Source organism: Oncorhynchus mykiss, chromosome 22 (assembly GCF_057628025.1).
Source record: "Oncorhynchus mykiss isolate SJ-2025 chromosome 22, ASM5762802v1, whole genome shotgun sequence".
In the NCBI taxonomy this organism is placed as follows: Eukaryota; Metazoa; Chordata; class Actinopteri; order Salmoniformes; family Salmonidae; genus Oncorhynchus; species Oncorhynchus mykiss.
In genome coordinates this window covers 56,828,784-56,845,820 of record NC_143043.1, presented here as the reverse complement: position 1 = coordinate 56,845,820, position 17,037 = coordinate 56,828,784, and the positions used below count along the sequence as shown (strand labels likewise).

The following is a 17,037-nucleotide window of genomic DNA, read 5'->3' as shown; positions in this document are numbered from 1 at the left end:
ACTCCTTTTGACTACCTCCTACCTCTGCTGCAACTCTATTTCCTTGCTTGGCTAAACAACATTTATTTCAGATCTATTTCTGCTTTTATTTGGCAATATGCCTGGGGCCTGGGGAAGTCCTTGTTCATGTTGGTTTATTATTAAAGCCCAGGACATTATTATCGCGTCACACGGTGACATCATTTTGAATATTGAATAGCTCCCCCTGAGTTTATACTAGAGACTCACCGTGTCTGTCCTAGAGACTTACCGTTTCTGTCCTAGAGACTTACCGTGTCTGTCCTAGAGACTTACCGTCTCTATTTCTGTCCTAGAGACTTACCGTTTCTGTCCTAGAGACTTACCGTGTCTGTCCTAGAGACTTACCGTTTCTGTCCTAGAGACTTACCGTGTCTGTCCTAGAGACTTACCGTTTCTGTCCTAGAGACTCACCGTGTCTGTCCTAGAGACTTACCGTTTCTGTCCTAGAGACTTACCGTGTCTGTCCTAGAGACTTACCGTTTCTGTCCTAGAGACTTACCGTGTCTGTCCTAGAGACTTACCGTTTCTGTCCTAGAGACTTACCGTTTCTGTCCTAGAGACTTACCGTGTCTGTCCTAGAGACTTACCGTGTCTGTCCTAGAGACTTACCGTTTCTTGTTGTGGTTCCAACTCAATCCCCTCTTTCCGTCAATATAAAGTTTGCGCCTGTTCCAAAACATGTGGTTTGTAAAAGTGGTCTTTTCTACACATGAGAGGATCCGGACTATAAAATCATCACGAAATTGTCTATAAAACTTGAACCGTTTGAGGTAGAAACTAATAAATTACCAACATCGAAAGACAAGACTCTCACAAACAGGACAGTGTATTTTGGCTCTAGGACATCCACAAGCTTTTACAGCAGTCATCTGAACTCTCGCGCAAGTCCTAATTTCCAAGAGGTCTTCTCACAAAACCAACTGTCCAGACCAAACCGTTGAAGCTACAAAGTTTTACGTCACCCATATTGATGAGGGAGACTCACGGGTCTGTTCTGTTCTGCAGCACACCAGTGGAGTCATCTGAAGGTAACCCGGTACCAGCTATAGAAATGGCACAAAGTGCATAGGGGGTGAAAAGGGCCATTAATTACATGAGTTTTCTCATATCAGACACTACAAAACCGTTTTCCTTACGATTCATTGTTTGACTGTTTTGCCACGTACAAATGTGTTATTGAATGTGTTTCTACGGGGTAAATGATCCATTTAAATCCAATGACTAAAATATACATTTTATGACCATCTTAAATCAACTCCATATGTTGGCTAAGTAAATATCGTGATCTAAGGACTTAGACCTCGAGGGGTTAACCAAACAGTGTGTTGTTAATGGTGTGATTATGTCTCCTCCTCTGACCCAGAGTGTTGTTAATGGTGTGATTATGTCTCCTCCTCTGACCCAGAGGGTTGTTAATGGTGTGATTATGTCTCCTCCTCTGACCCAGAGGGTTGTTAATGGTGTGATTATGTCTCCTCTGACCCAGAGTGTTGTTAATGGTGTGATTATGACTCCTCTGACCCAGAGGGTTGTTAATGGTGTGATTATGACTCCTCTGACCCAGAGGGTTGTTAATGGTGTGATTATGTCTCCTCCTCTGACCCAGAGGGTTGTTAATGGTGTGATTATGTATCCTCCTCTGACCCAGAGGGTTGTAAAATGGTGTGATTATGTCTCCTCCTCTGACCCAGAGGGTTGTTAATGGTGTGATTATGTCTCCTCTGACCCAGAGGGTTGCTAATGGTGTGATTATGTCTCCTCTGACCCAGAGTGTTGTTAATGGTGTGATTATGTCTCCTCCTCTGACCCACGGGATAACAATCTGTTGAGAAGCCTTTTTGTCCTAGAATTGGCACTCCGGTACAGCTTGCCATGCGGTAGTAGAGAAAACCGTCTATGACTGGGGTGGCTGGGGTCTTTGACAGTTTTTAGGGACTTCCTCTGACAACGCCTGGTGTAGAGGTCCTGGATGGCAGGCAGCTTAGCCCCAGTGATGTACTGAACCGTACGCATTACCCTCTGTAGTGTCTTGTGGTCGGTGGCCGAGCAGTTGCCGTACCAGGCAGTGATGCAACCAGTGCAATGCTCTCGATGTTGCAGCTGTAGAACCTTTTGAGGATCTCAGGACCCATGCCAAATCTTTTTAGTTTGCTGAGGGGGAATAGGCTTTGTCGTACCCTCTTCACGACTGTCTTGGTGTGTTTGGACCATGTTAGTTTGTTGTTGATGTGGACACCAAGGACCTTGAAGCACTCAACCTGCTCCACTACAGCCCCGTCGATGAGAATGGGAGCGTGCTCGGTCCTGCTTTTCCAATAGTCCACAATAATCTCCTTAGTCTTGATCAAGTTGAGGGAGAGACTGTTATCCCGGCACCACACTGCCAGGTCTCTGACCTCCTCCATGTTGAGGATCATCGTGGCAGATGTGTTGTTACCTACCCTCACCACCTGGGGGCGGCCCGTCAAGAAGTCCAGGATCCAGTTGCAAAGGGATGTGTTTAGTCCCAGGGTCCTTAGCATAGTGATAAGCTTTGAGGGCACTATGGTGTTGAACGCTGAGCTGTAGTCAATGAATAGCATTCTCACGTAGGTCTTCCTTTTGTCCAGGGTGGGAAAGGGCAGTGTTGAGTGCAATATAGATTGCATCATCTGTGGATCTGTTTGGGCGGTATGCAAATTGGAGTGGGTCCAGCGTTTCTGGGATAATGGTGTTGATGTGAGCCATGACCAGCCTTTCAAAGCATTTCATGGCTACAGACGTGAATGCTACGGGTCGGTAGTCATTCAGGCAGGTTGCCTTCGTGTTCTTGGGCACAGTACTAGGGTGGTCTGCTTAAAACATGTTGGTATTACAGACTCCGACAGGGAGACGTTGAAAATGTCAGTGAAGACACCTACCAGTTGGTCAGCGTATGCCCGGAGCACACGTCTTGGTAATCCGTCTGGCCCCGCAGCCTTGTGAATGTTGACCTGTTTAAAGGTCTTACTCACGTTGGCTACGGAGAGCGTGATCACAGTGTTGCTTGCCTCGAAGCAAGCATGGAAGTGAGGTTAATTGCCTTGATGCTCTCATGCATGCCTCAGTGTTGCTTGCCTCGAAGCAAGCATGGAAGTGAGGTTAATTGCCTTGTTCAGGGGCAGAATGATAGATTTTTACCTTGTCAGCTCGAGGATTCGTCCGGAACAGCTGATGCTCTCATGCATGCCTCAGTGTTGCTTGCCTCGAAGCAAGCATGAAAGTGAGGTTAATTGCCTTGTTCAGGGGCAGAATGATAGATTTTTACCTTGTCAGCTCGAGGATTCGATCCAGCAACCTTTCGGTTACTGGCCCAATGCTCTAACCACTCTAGGCTACCTGCCACCCAAATCTCACTGTTCATCTGGCCAGAAGGACGGGACTCCACCCTTCACCAGTCCACTAGGTTCGGCTCTTTAAAGGCGGTCCACTATAGATAAAGAGGTAATTATCTTCTGTATACCGCCTGTGATACATTTAATGCTTTAATTATGACCTGGTTGAATGCAGCTTTGTTTGTGATGTGTAAGTAGTTATACCCTTTTCATGGGATGATTGAACGATGATGGAACGGTTGAATGACTAAACGACAGCCTCAGATCAATTAGCGAACCTGACTGTGAAGGTTAGTCTTCATGCTGTCACGTTTTCAATTGTTACTAAAAACGAATAGACTGGTCACATAAAACAGCGGTGTCTGACAGCAGAGGTCTGAAACCTTAACTAAACTTATTGCATTGTAATGTAAAAAGAGTGGCATCGTGTGTGTGTGTGTGTGTGTGTGTGTGTGTGTGTGTGTGTGTGTGTGTGTGTGTGTGTGTGTGTGTGTGTGTGTGTGTGTGAGACAGTTCAGTAACACAGGTGATCGTGTGAGTTTCCGGCAGGTGTCAGATTATCAGAGAGATGAAAGTATCAGAAGTTCCACTATCCCGATGCAGATTAAAACTGTCTCTGATAACTCTGTGAGAATCGCTCCTCGTATCTCTCTGGCCCACTGGCAGTCGGGTAGATACACAGATAGATTCATGCAGGGATATCTAGCTATATTTGGACAGTATCTAAGTAGCAAATGTATTTCAACATGAGTTATGAAACACTTTAGACTACGGTGAGTTAGAGTGGGTTGAGCCTGAGGTGGTGTGTGTGTGTGCATGCGTGTGTGTGTATGCATGCGTGTGCATGTGTGTGTGTTTTGGCGTGTGTGCCCAAGGTGGTGTGTGTGTTTAAAAAGATGTCCCTTCAGATGAGTGGAGGGTTCACAGTGAGGACAGACCTCCAGAGAGGACTCACAAACAGTACAACCCCACTCAACCCATCCCTCCAGCCCCCTCACAGCCCCCTCCCCTCCCTCACAGCCCCATCACAGCCCCCTCCAGCCCCCTCACAGCCCCCTCCAGCCCCCTCACAGCCCCCTCACAGCCCCCTCACAGCCCCTCACAGCCCCCTCCAGCCCCCTCCAGCGCCCTCACAGCCCCCTCCAGCCCCCTCTAGCCCCCTCCAGCCCCCTCCAGCCACCTCACAGCCCCCTCCAGCCCCCACCAGCCCCCTCCAGCCCCCTCACAGCCCCCTCACAGCCCCCTCCAGCCCCCTCACAGCCCCCTCCAGCCCCTTCACAGCCCCCTCCAGCCACCTCACAGCCCCTTCTCTGCTGGGGAATTCCTCTCCTCCCGACTTAGCTGCACACCTGAGAGAGAGAGAGATGGTTTCCTCTGAAACTCAACCTCCCTTCCTAACTCTCTCTCTCTCTCTCTCTCTCTCTCTCTCTCTCTCTCTCTCTCTGTCTCTCTCTCTCTCTCCAGCTGCAACCCCTCCTCCCAGCAGCTGACTGTATTCTCATTTAAATGTCTGTAGAGGGACACCTCTCTCCTCTCCACAGCACTCCCAGGTGAAGTCTGTCTCTGTCATACACTCTGACAGGGCACAGAGGATAGAACAGAGAGGATAGAACAGAGAGGATAGAACACAGAGGATAGAACACAGAGGATAGAACACAGAGGATAGAACACAGAGGATAGAACACAGAGGAGAGGACTGTTTTGTGACACCTTTTCCCCGTCATTATTGACTAACTATAGACATTTAAAATGCTTGGAATATTTTACCCAGTAGGCTCAGGGATGGCTATTATTTCCTGGAAAAAGAGTTTTCTCATTTTGGAATGACATTTTGTTAGATTATGATTATTTTTTTTTATGACATAAAAATCTAATTCAACTGGATCAACTTGGTAATGTATATGTGAGGACCTGAATGGACCGGACCGGAACATTGGTACTACAACTGAAGTAGTACTGCTGGGGTGGACTGCTGCTACTGTTGAGGACAAGGAGGCTGAGGAAGCTGCTGTAAGCCAGGGAGACTTCCTTGGACCTGTGACCTGGGGGTGATAGGAAGCTGCCCTAAGGAAGACTTGCACCTGGGGGTGATAGGAAGCTGCCCTAAGGAAGACTTGCACCTGGGGGTGATAGGAAGCTGCCCTAAGGAAGACTTGGACCTGGGGGTGATAGGAAGCTGCCCTAAGGAAGACTTGCACCTGGGGGTGATAGGAAGCTGCCCTAAGGAAGACTTGCACCTGGGGGTGATAGGAAGCTGCCCTAAGGAAGACTTGGACCTGGGGGTGATAGGAAGCTGCCCTAAGGAAGACTTGCACCTGGGGGTAATAGGAAGCTGCCCTAAGGAAGACTTGCACCTGGGGGTAATAGGAAGCTGCCCTAAGGAAGACTTGGACCTGGGGGTGATAGGAAGCTGCCCTAAGGAAGACTTGCACCTGGGGGTGATAGGAAGCTGCCCTAAGGAAGACTTGCACCTGGGGGTGATAGGAAGCTGCCCTAAGGAAGACTTGCACCTGCGGGTAATAGGAAGCTGCCCTAAGGAAGACTTGCACCTGGGGGTAATAGGAAGCTGCCCTAAGGAAGTCCTGGACTAAGGGACCTGGGGGGGACATGAGGGTCAGTTTGGATCAGGATCATCCAGGCCCCCTGTGAATGGGGAGAGAGAGAGAGAGAAGGAGCCCTGATGTCTGTACTGCTGCTTCTGGCCTGTATGTCTCTCCTCTGCTCTGGGACGGCTGGGGGACAGGCAGCTGGAGGATGGAGACCATGCACAGGTACGTCAGAATAATCACTACACATTTACTCACTAAAAGGTATGAATAATATGCTGAGTAAGAAGAAGAAGAATTATGAGATCATTATATTCAGCAAATATCTAAAATATAGAAGTTAGTGCATTTTGTTTCAAACACACTTATAAACAACAAGAGTGGCTTAATGTTTCAGGCACAGCGATTCTGTCAGAAGAGTAAAACCACGATGTCAGTCTTCTCTAAGCTCACGTACTGTAGCTGCTAATTGAGAGACGACTGAGGTAAAATTGGGCTTCAACAAGTCAGAACGTGCACTTCTCCTGTAAAGCGTCTAAGATTCTACCCGCTGGTCTCTAATGATAATAAACCTCTGTTAGATTCTACCTGCTGGTTTCTAATGATAATAAACCTCTGTTAGATTCCACCCGCTGGTCTCTAATGATAATAAACCTCTGTTAGATTCTACCTGCTGGTTTCTAATGATAATAAACCTCTGTTAGATTCTACCCGCTGGTCTCTAATGATAATAAACCTCTGTTAGATTCTACCCACTGGTCTCCAATGATAATAAACCTCTGTTAGATTCTACCCGCTGGTCTCTAATGATAATAAACCTCTGTTAGATTCCACCCACTGGTCTCTAATGATAATAAACCTCTGTTAGATTCTACCCGCTGGTCTCTAATGATAATAAACCTCTGTTAGATTCTACCCGCTGGTCTCTAATGATAATAAACCTCTGTTAGATTCTACCCGCTGGTCTCTAATGATAATAAACCTCTGTTAGATTCTACCCGCTGGTCTCTAATGATAATAAACCTCTGTTAGATTCTACCCGCTGGTCTCTAATGATAATAAACCTCTGTTAGATTCTACCTGCTGGTCTCTAATGATAATAAACCTCTGTTAGATTCTACCTGCTGGTTTCTAATGATAATAAACCTCTGTTAGATTCTACCCGCTGGTCTCTAATGATAATAAACCTCTGTTAGATTCTACCCGCTGGTCTCTAATGATAATAAACCTCTGTTAGATTCTACCTGCTGGTCTCTAATGATAATAAACCTCTGTTAGATTCTACCTGCTGGTTTCTAATGATAATAAACCTCTGTTAGATTCTACCCGCTGGTCTCTAATGATAATAAACCTCTGTTAGATTCTACCTGCTGGTCTCTAATGATAATAAACCTCTGTTAGATTCTACCTGCTGGTCTCTAATGATAATAAACCTCTGTTAGATTCTACCCGCTGGTCTCTAATGATAATCAACCTCTGAATAATACCTGTGGCATAACAGAGGTGAGTGATTATTTTTATCCGAGGAGTGTTCTCGATCTTCAGAAACAGAGACTCCAGTACAGCTAGCATTATAAAATTACCTTTAAAGGCAAGTTGAGATAGAACTGTATCACTTAAGATAAGAGTTGATTTAATGACAGTTGGCTACTGGTGTAACAATGCTACTGGTAGATTCTCCAGTTATATGAAGATCATGACAGGAAACAGAAAGCCCTGCAGAGTTTCTTATCACCAGGATTTCCTCAGTCAGTAGCCCACAGACCACAGCTTTAAGGTTTGTAAGATAACTCAGCATAGACAAGCCTATAGTGTGTCTGGTTTATTGTGAACAGGGTACTGCATAGTTGTTGGATGCTCAATATAATCAGGCTATGATCCCCCCCCCCACCTCCCCCCCCATAAAGCTTCCTCTGAGATCACGTGGCTCTGATTAGATTGTCAGCCAGGTACTGCTATCTATCGTCGCGGTAACCACCCTGTCCTTTCTTCTGGTTGCTACCTTGGCACCGGTAACTTACAATAACAATGATATCGATTTGAAGATTTACCTTTTAGTTGAAACATGTTCTGTTAAAATGTGTACACTATGCTTTGCTCGTGTCATAGACACATACACTCCATGGCAAGTTTATTCGGTGCATGGATTTTACAAGGTGTGGCGTTCACACGTTCCTCAATTGGAATCAAGGGACCGAACGTGTGCCAGGAAAACCAGCCTGTACCGATGACACCAGGCAGGACGGGGCCATGACATGCAGTAATTGAAAATTCTATACATAAACAAGGAAATGGAGGATAGAAACGGTACACTAGGATTTACAGGACATGTTTCCAACGGGGCAGTTAAGCCGAACCAGCTGACATCATTCTAGTGACGCCAAATCCTGACTATGCCATCAGCATGATGCAACAGGAACCGGGATTCGTCAGACCAGGCAATGTTTTTTCCACTCCTCAGTTGTCCAGTGTTGGTGATGGTGTTGACCACTGAAGACACTTCGTCTTGTTTTTAGCTGATAGGAGTTGAACCCGGTGTGGTCGTCTGCTGCAATAACCCATCCGTGACGAGGACTGTTGAGTTGTGCGTTCCCGAGATATCGTTCTGCACACCACTGTTGTACTGCGCCGGTATTTTGCCTGTTTGTAGTTGCACAATTGTTGCTATTCTCCTTGGACCTCTCATCAACGAGCTGTTTTCACCCACAGGAATGCCGTTGACAGGATGTTTGTGGTTTGTGGCACCGTTCTCGGGAAGACACAAGACACCGTTGTGCGTGAAAAGCCCCCAGGGGGCCGAACGTTTCTGAGATATTGGAACTGGCGCACCTGGCACCGACGAGATCATACTAAACTGAAAGCGTTTTTTACCATTCTAACGTCTCACTGTCTGTAGGAGCGAATCGTTGTCATGAATGGGGTGAGTTCATTTTGAGAGTTAATTTCTAGGGGATAGACACGTATCCGGTTGTCTGATAATTTCTCTGTCTGTGCTGTCAGTGTGTCTGTACTGTCAGTGTATCTGTGCTATCAGTGTGTCTGTGCTGTCAGTGTGTCTGCACTGTCAGTGTGTCTGCGCTGTCAGTGTGTCTGCGTTGTCAGTGTGTCTGCGCTGTCAGTGTGTCTGCGCTGTCAGTGTGTCTGCACTGTCAGTGTGTCTGCACTGTCAGTGTGTCTGTCCTGTCAGTGTGTCTGCGTTGTCAGTGTGTCTGCGCTGTCAGTGTGTCTGCGCTGTCAGTGTGTCTGTCCTGTCAGTGTGTCTGCGCTGTCAGTGTGCCTGCACTGTCAGTGTGTATGTACTGTCAGTGTGTCTGTACTGTCAGTGTGTCTGTGCTGTCAGTGTGTCTGTACTATCAGTGTGTCTGTGCTGTCAGTGTGTCTGTACTGTCAGTGTGTCTGTACTGTCAGTGTGTCTGCGCTGTCAGTGTGTCTGCGCTGTCAGTGTGTCTGTACTGTCAGTGTGTCTGTACTGTCAGTGTGTCTGTGCTGTGCAGACTGTGCTGTGCAGACCAGAGAGCGATAGATATAGTTGTTTTATCTCTATGGTGCAGACTGGCTGAAATGTGATGAGGGTTCATTGTGGTCATGGCGTTTAGAAGTGGCAGGCTGACATCATACCTTGCCAGGGAGGGAATTCTCACTCCACCTAGTTCCCACCGCTCATACTGCACGCACACTGGGATATCCATAGCTCCGAGCCATTCTGTTCTCCAGCAGAGGCTTTAGAGGTGAGACAGTAAGATATTCCTCTAGCTGGTAATGAGACAGTAAGATACTCCTCTAGCTGGTAATGAGACAGTAAGATACTCCTCTAGTTGGTAATGATACATACTCCTCTAGTTGGTAATGATAGATACTCCTCTAGCTGGTAATGATAGATACTCCTCTAGTTGGTAATGATAGCTACTCCTCTAGTTGGTAATGATAGATACTCCTCTAGCTGGTAATGATAGATACTCCTCTAGTTGGTAATGATAGATACTCCTCTAGTTGGTAATGATAGATACTCCTCTAGCTGGTAATGATAGATACTCCTCTAGTTGGTAATGATAGATACTCCTCTAGTTGGTAATGATCGATACTCCTCTAGCTGGTAATGATAGATACTCCTCTAGCTGGTAATGATAGCTACTCCTCTAGTTGGTAATGATAGATACTCCTCTAGCTGGTAATGATAGATACTCCTCTAGTTGGTAATGATAGATACTCCTCTAGTTGGTAATGATAGATACTCCTCTAGCTGGTAATGATAGATACTCCTCTAGTTGGTAATGATAGATACTCCTCTAGTTGGTAATGATCGATACTCCTCTAGCTGGTAATGATAGATACTCCTCCAGCTGGTAATGATAGATACTCCTCTAGCTGGTAATGATAGATACTCCTCTAGCTGGTAATGATACATACTCCTCTAGTTGGTAATGATAGATACTCCTCTAGCTGGTAGTGATAGATACTCCTCTAGTTGGTAATGATAGATACTCCTCTAGTTGGTATTGAGAGATACTCCTCTAGTTGGTATTGATAGATACTCCTCTAGTTGGTAATGATAGATACTCCTCTAGCTGGTAATGATAGATACTCCTCTAGCTGGTAATGATAGATACTCCTCTAGTTGGTAATGATAGATACTCCTCTAGTTGGTAATGATAGATACTCCTCTAGTTGGTAATGATAGATACTCCTCCAGCTGGTAATGGTAGATACTCCTCTAGCTGGTAATGATAGATACTCCTCTAGCTGGTAATGATACATACTCCTCTAGTTGGTAATGATAGATACTCCTCTAGCTGGTAGTGATAGATACTCCTCTAGTTGGTAATGATAGATACTCCTCTAGCTGGTAATGATAGATACTCCTCTAGTTGGTAATGATAGATACTCCTCTAGTTGGTAATGATAGATACTCATCTAGCTGGTAATGAGACAGTAAAATACTCCTCTAGCTGGTAATGATAGATACTCCTCTAGTTGGTAATCATAGATACTCCTCTAGTTGGTATTAATAGATACTCCTCTAGCTGGTATTGATAGCTACTCCTCTAGTTGGTAATGATAGATACTCCTCTAGTTGGTAATGATAGATACTCCTCTAGTTGGTAATGATAGATACTCCTCTAGTTGGTAATGATAGATACTCCTCTAGTTGGTAATGATAGATACTCATCTAGCTGGTAATGAGACAGTAAAATACTCCTCTAGCTGGTAATGATAGATACTCCTCTAGTTGGTAATGATAGATACTCCTCTAGTTGGTATTGATAGATACTCCTCTAGTTGGTATTGATAGCTACTCCTCTAGCTGGTATTGATAGCTACTCCTCTAGTTGGTAATGATAGATACTCCTCTAGTTGGTAATGATAGATACTCCTCTAGTTGGTAATGATAGATACTCCTCTAGTTGGTAATGATAGATACTCCTCTAGTTGGTAATGATAGATACTCCTCTAGTTGGTAATGATAGATACTCCCCTAGTTGGTATTGATAGATACTCCTCTAGTTGGTAATGATAGATACTCCTCTAGTTGGTATTGATAGATACTCCTCTAGTTGGTATTGATAGATACTCCTCTAGTTGGTAATGATAGATACTCCCCTAGTTGGTATTGATAGATACTCCTCTACTTGGTATTGATAGACACTCCTCTAGTTGGTAATGATAGATACTCCTCTAGTTGGTAATGATAGATACTCCTCTAGTTGGTAATGATAGATACTCATCTAGCTGGTAATGAGACAGTAAAATACTCCTCTAGTTGGTATTGATAGATACTCCTCTAGCTGGTAATGATAGATACTCTAGTTGGTAATGATAGATACTCCTCTAGTTGGTAATGATAGATACTCCTCTAGCTGGTAATGATAGATACTACTCTAGCTGGTAATGATAGATACTCCTATAGCTGGTATTGATAGATACTCCTCTAGCTGGTAATGATAGATACTCCTCTAGTTGGAATTGATAGATACTCCTCTAGCTGGTATTTATGGATACTACTCTAGCTGGTAATGAGACAGTAAAATACTCCTCTAGTTGGTATTGATAGATACTCCTCTAGCTGGTAATGATAGATACTCTAGTTGGTAATGATAGATACTCCTCTAGTTGGTAATGATAGATACTCCTCTAGCTGGTAATGATAGATACTCCTCTAGTTGGTAATGATAGATACTCCTCTAGTTGGTAATGATAGATGCTCCTCTAGTTGGTATTGATAAATACACCTCTGGCTGGTATTGATAGATACTCCTCTAGTTGGTAATGATAGATACTCCTCTAGTTGGTAATGATAGATACTCCTCTAGTTGGTAATGATAGATACTCCTCTAGTTGGTAATGATAGATGCTCCTCTAGTTGGTATTGATAAATACACCTCTGGCTGGTATTGATAGATACTCCTCTAGTTGGTAATGATAGATACTCCTCTAGTTGGTAATGATAGATACTCCTCTAGCTGGTAATGAGACATTAAAATACTCCTCTAGCTGGTAATGATAGATACTCCTCTAGTTGGTAATGATATATACTCCTCTAGTTGGTAATGATAGATACTCCTCTAGCTGGTAATGATAGATACTCCTCTAGTTGGTAATGATAGCTACTCCTCTAGCTGGTAATGATAGATACTCCTCTAGCTGGTAATGATAGATACTCCTCTAGTTGGTAATGATAGCTACTCCTCTAGCTGGTAATGATAGATACTCCTCTAGCTGGTAATGATAGATACTCCTCTAGTTGGTAATGATAGATACTCCTCTAGCTGGTAATGATAGATACTTCTCTAGCTGGTAATGATAGATACTCCTCTAGTTGGTAATGATAGATACTCCTCTAGCTGGTAATGATAGATACTCCTCTAGTTGGTAATGATAGATACTCCTCTAGTTGGTAATGATAGATACTTCTCTAGTTGGTAATGATAGATACTCCTCTAGCTGGTAATGATAGATACTTCTCTAGTTGGTAATGATAGATACTCCTCTAGCTGGTAATGATAGATACTCCTCTAGTTGGTAATGATAGATACTTCTCTAGTTGGTATTAATAGATACTCCTCTAGTTGTTATTGATAGATACTCCTCTAGCTGGTAATGAGACAATAAGATATTCCTCTAGTTGGTAATGATAGATACTTCTCTAGCTGGTAATGATAGATACTCCTCTAGTTGGTAATGATAGATACTCCTCTAGCTGGTAATGATAGATACTCCTCTAGTTGGTATTGATAGATACTCCTCTAGCTGGTAATGTTAGATACTCCTCTAGTTGGTAATGATAGATACTCTTCTAGCTGGTAATGAGACAGACAGTAAGATACTCCTCTAGTTGGTAATGATAGCTACTCCTCTAGCTGGTAATGATAGATACTCCTCTAGCTGGTAATGATAGATACTCCTCTAGTTGGGAATGATAGATACTCCTCTAGTTATTAATGATAGATACTCCTCTAGCTGGTAATGATAGCTACTCCTCTAGCTGGTATTGATAGCTACTCCTCTAGCTGGTATTGATAGCTACTCCTCTAGTTGGTAATGATAGATACTCCTCTAGCTGGTAATGATAGATACTCCTCTAGTTGGTATTGATAGATACTCCTCTAGTTGGTAATGATAGATACTTCTCTAGTTGGTAATGATAGATACTCCTCTAGTTGGTATTGATATATACTCCTCTAGTTGGTATTGATAGATACTCCTCTAGCTGGTAATGATAGATACTCCTCTAGCTGGTAATGGTAGATACTCCTCTAGCTGGTAATGGTAGATACTCCTCTAGTTGGTATTGGTAGATACTCCTCTAGTTGGTAATGAGACAGTAAAATACTCCTCTAGCTGGTAATGATAGATACTCCTCTAGCTGGTAATGATAGATACTCCTCTAGCTGGTAATGATAGATACTCCTCTAGCTGGTAATCATAGATACTCCTCTAGTTGGTATTGATAGATACTCCTCTAGCTGGTATTGGTAGATCCTCCTCTAGTTGGTATTGGTAGATACTCCTCTAGCTGGTAATGACAGATACTCCTCTAGTTGGTATTGATAGCTACTCCTCTAGTTGGTAATCATAGATACTCCTCTAGCTGCTATTGATAGATACTCCTCTAGCTGCTATTGATAGATACTCCTCTAGCTGGTAGTGATAGATACTTCTCTAGTTGGTAATGATAGATACTCCTCTAGTTGGTATTGATAGCTACTCCTCTAGTTGGTAATGATAGATACTCCTCTAGTTGGTAATGATAGATACTCCTCTAGTTGGTATTGATAGATACTCCTCTAGTTGGTAATGATAGATACTCCTCTAGTTGGTATTGATAGATACTCCTCTAGTTGGTAATGATAGATACTCCTCTAGCTGGTAATGATAGATACTCCTCTAGCTGGTAATGATAGATACTCCTCTAGCTGGTAATCATAGATACTCCTCTAGTTGGTAATGGTAGATACTCCTCTAGTTGGTATTGGTAGATACTCCTCTAGTTGGTAATGGTACATACTCCTCTAGTTGGTATTGGTAGATACTCCTCTAGTTGGTATTGGTAGATACTCCTCTAGTTGGTATTGGTAGATCCTCCTCTAGTTGGTATTGAGCCTCGGATGAAAGCAGAATGTGGATATTTTTTAAGTGTTATATATACTGTGTAGGTATTCAGGACAGAATGGGGAGGTTGTTGAGCTGATAAAAGAGCTGAATTATTTTGACAGGGTTGTCTGGCTTCTCAAAAATATCTGTTGTGTTGAGTATCTTTCTCTTTGAAATCTGATCCATTGTGTTCTTTCACTCTTTCACTCTCTTTCTCTCTCTCTCTCTTTGTTTCTCTCTCTCTATTTCTCTCTTTGTTTCTCTCTCTCTATTTCTCTCTTTGTTTCTCTCTCTATTTCTCTCTTTGTTTCTCTCTCAATTTCTCTCTTTGTTTCCTTCACAATTTCTCTCTTTGTTTCCTTCACAATTTCTCTCTTTGTTTCTCTCTCAATTTCTCTCTTTGTTTCTCTCTCTCTATTTTTATCTTTGTTTCTCTCTCTCTATTTCTCTCTCTCTGTTTCTCTCTCTGTTTCTCTCTCACACTCTCTCTATTTCTCTCTCTCTATTTCTCTCTCTCTCTGTTTCTCTCTCTCTATTTCTCTCTCTGTTTCTCTCTCTCTGTTTCTCTCTCACACTCTCTCTCTATTTCTCTCTCTATTTCTCTCTCTCTGTTTCTCTCTCTCCGTCTCTCTGTGTGTCTCTCTCGCTCTCTCTCTCTCTCTCTCTGTTTCTATCTCTCTTTCCCTCTCTCTGTTTCTATCTCTCTTTCCCTTTCTCTCTCTCTCTCTGTTTCTCTCTCTCTCTGTCTCTCTCTGTCGCTCTGTCTCTCTCTGTCTCTCTCTTTCTTTCTCTCTCTCTCTCTCTCTCTCTCTCTCGCTCTCCCTCTCTCCCTCTCTCCCTCTCTCCCTCCCTCCCTCCCTCTCTAATGATTCCTCCTTTGGCTCTCTGAGGTAAAACAAAACCTGAACCCTGGCTCCTCTCCACATAAACAATACTCTGGGCTATATAATTGCGGTCACTTCAACACACTTATTTAAAACCAAAGTTTGCCTCTCTTCCTTATCTCTGACATGAGTGTTTGTGTTGGTAGATTATCTTCGTAGATTCTCTGATTTGCCCCTGTCCATCCCATCTCTTTATGGGCTGATACAACACTTATACAATCTATATCTAATCTGTATCCCTTTAGAGATAACAATCTATATCTAACCTGTATCTTTCCTTCCTCCCTCCCTCCCTCCCTGTAGATCTGTTACCTTTGGACTTCCTGTCGCGGGTCTTACCACCTGGCGAGGAGCCCCCCCTGCCTGAAGTGCACATGGTCCAGTCCAGGGGGGCCCGGGGCCTGCAGCTAGCCGGCTCTCAGGAGGCCCTCAGCTTCCCCGCTTCGCAGCTCTTCACCAACTGTGACCACTTCCCTTCTGAGTTCTCCTTCGTGGTCACGCTCAAGATCCCACGCCTTGCCAACAAGGTGAGGAAGAGGAAGACAACATGACGACAGAAACCACGACGACAGAAACCAGTTCTAATATAGTTCTAATATAGTTCTAAAATAGTTCTAATATAGTTCTAAAATAGTTATAATATAGTTCTAATATAGTTCTAATATAGTTCTAAAATAGTTCTAATATAGTTCTAAAATAGTTCTAAAATAGTTCTAATATAGTTCTAAAATAGTTCTAATATAGTTCTAAAATAGTTCTAAAATAGTTCTAATATAGTTCTAAAATAGTTCTAATATAGTTCTAAAATAGTTCTAAAATAGTTCTAATATAGTTCTAAAATAGTTCTAAAATAGTTCTAAAATAGTTCTAAAATAGTTCTAAAATAGTTATAATATAGTTCTAATATAGTTCTAATATAGTTCTAAAATAGTTCTAAAATAGTTCTAAAATAGTTCTAATATAGTTCTAATATAGTTCTAATATAGTTCTAATATAGTTCTAATATAGTTCTAAAATAGTTCTAATATAGTTCTAAAATAGTTCTAAAATAGTTCTAATATAGTTCTAATATAGTTCTAATATAGTTCTAATATAGTTCTAAAATAGTTCTAATATAGTGATAATATAGTTATAATATAGTTCTAATATAGTTCTAATATAGTTCTAAAATAGTTCTAAAATAGTTCTAAAATAGTTCTAAAATAGTTCTAATATAGTTCTAAAATAGTTCTAAAATAGTTCTAAAATAGTTCTAAAATAGTTCTAATATAGTTCTAAAATAGTTCTAAAATAGTTCTAATATAGTTCTAATATAGTTCTAAAATAGTTCTAAAATAGTTCTAATATAGTTCTAATGTAGTTCTAATATAGTTATAATATAGTTCTAAAATAGTTCTAAAATAGTTCTAATATAGTTCTAATATAGTTCTAATATAGTTCTAATATAGTTCTAATATAGTTCTAATATAGTTCTAATATAGTTCTAATATAGTTCTAAAATAGTTCTAAAATAGTTCTAATATAGTTCTAAAATAGTTCTAATATAGTTCTAAAATAGTTCTAATATAGTTCTAAAATAGTTCTAAAATAGTTCTAAAATAGTTCTAAAATAGTTCTAAAATAGTTCTAAAATAGTTCTAAAAT

General features: G+C 42.4%; 1 protein-coding gene across 2 annotated transcripts in view; it reads left to right on the top strand.

The window, feature by feature from the left end:
- Nucleotides 1-2,627: 2,627 nt before the first annotated feature.
- The window catches only part of tspearb (thrombospondin-type laminin G domain and EAR repeats b), a 55,509-nt gene continuing 41,099 nt past the window's right edge, over nt 2,628-17,037 (top strand). The window contains exons 1-3 of one of the 2 annotated variants that reach the window (XM_036959510.2): nt 2,628-3,483; nt 4,839-6,145; nt 15,697-15,920. In XM_036959510.2, coding sequence (XP_036815405.2) covers nt 6,055-6,145; nt 15,697-15,920 — 315 coding nt within the window. In that variant the 5' untranslated portion in view covers nt 2,628-3,483; nt 4,839-6,054. Of the gene's footprint in view, nt 3,484-4,740; nt 6,146-15,696; nt 15,921-17,037 lie in introns of those variants that run through there. The other variant, XM_036959511.2, reaches the window with a different exon arrangement.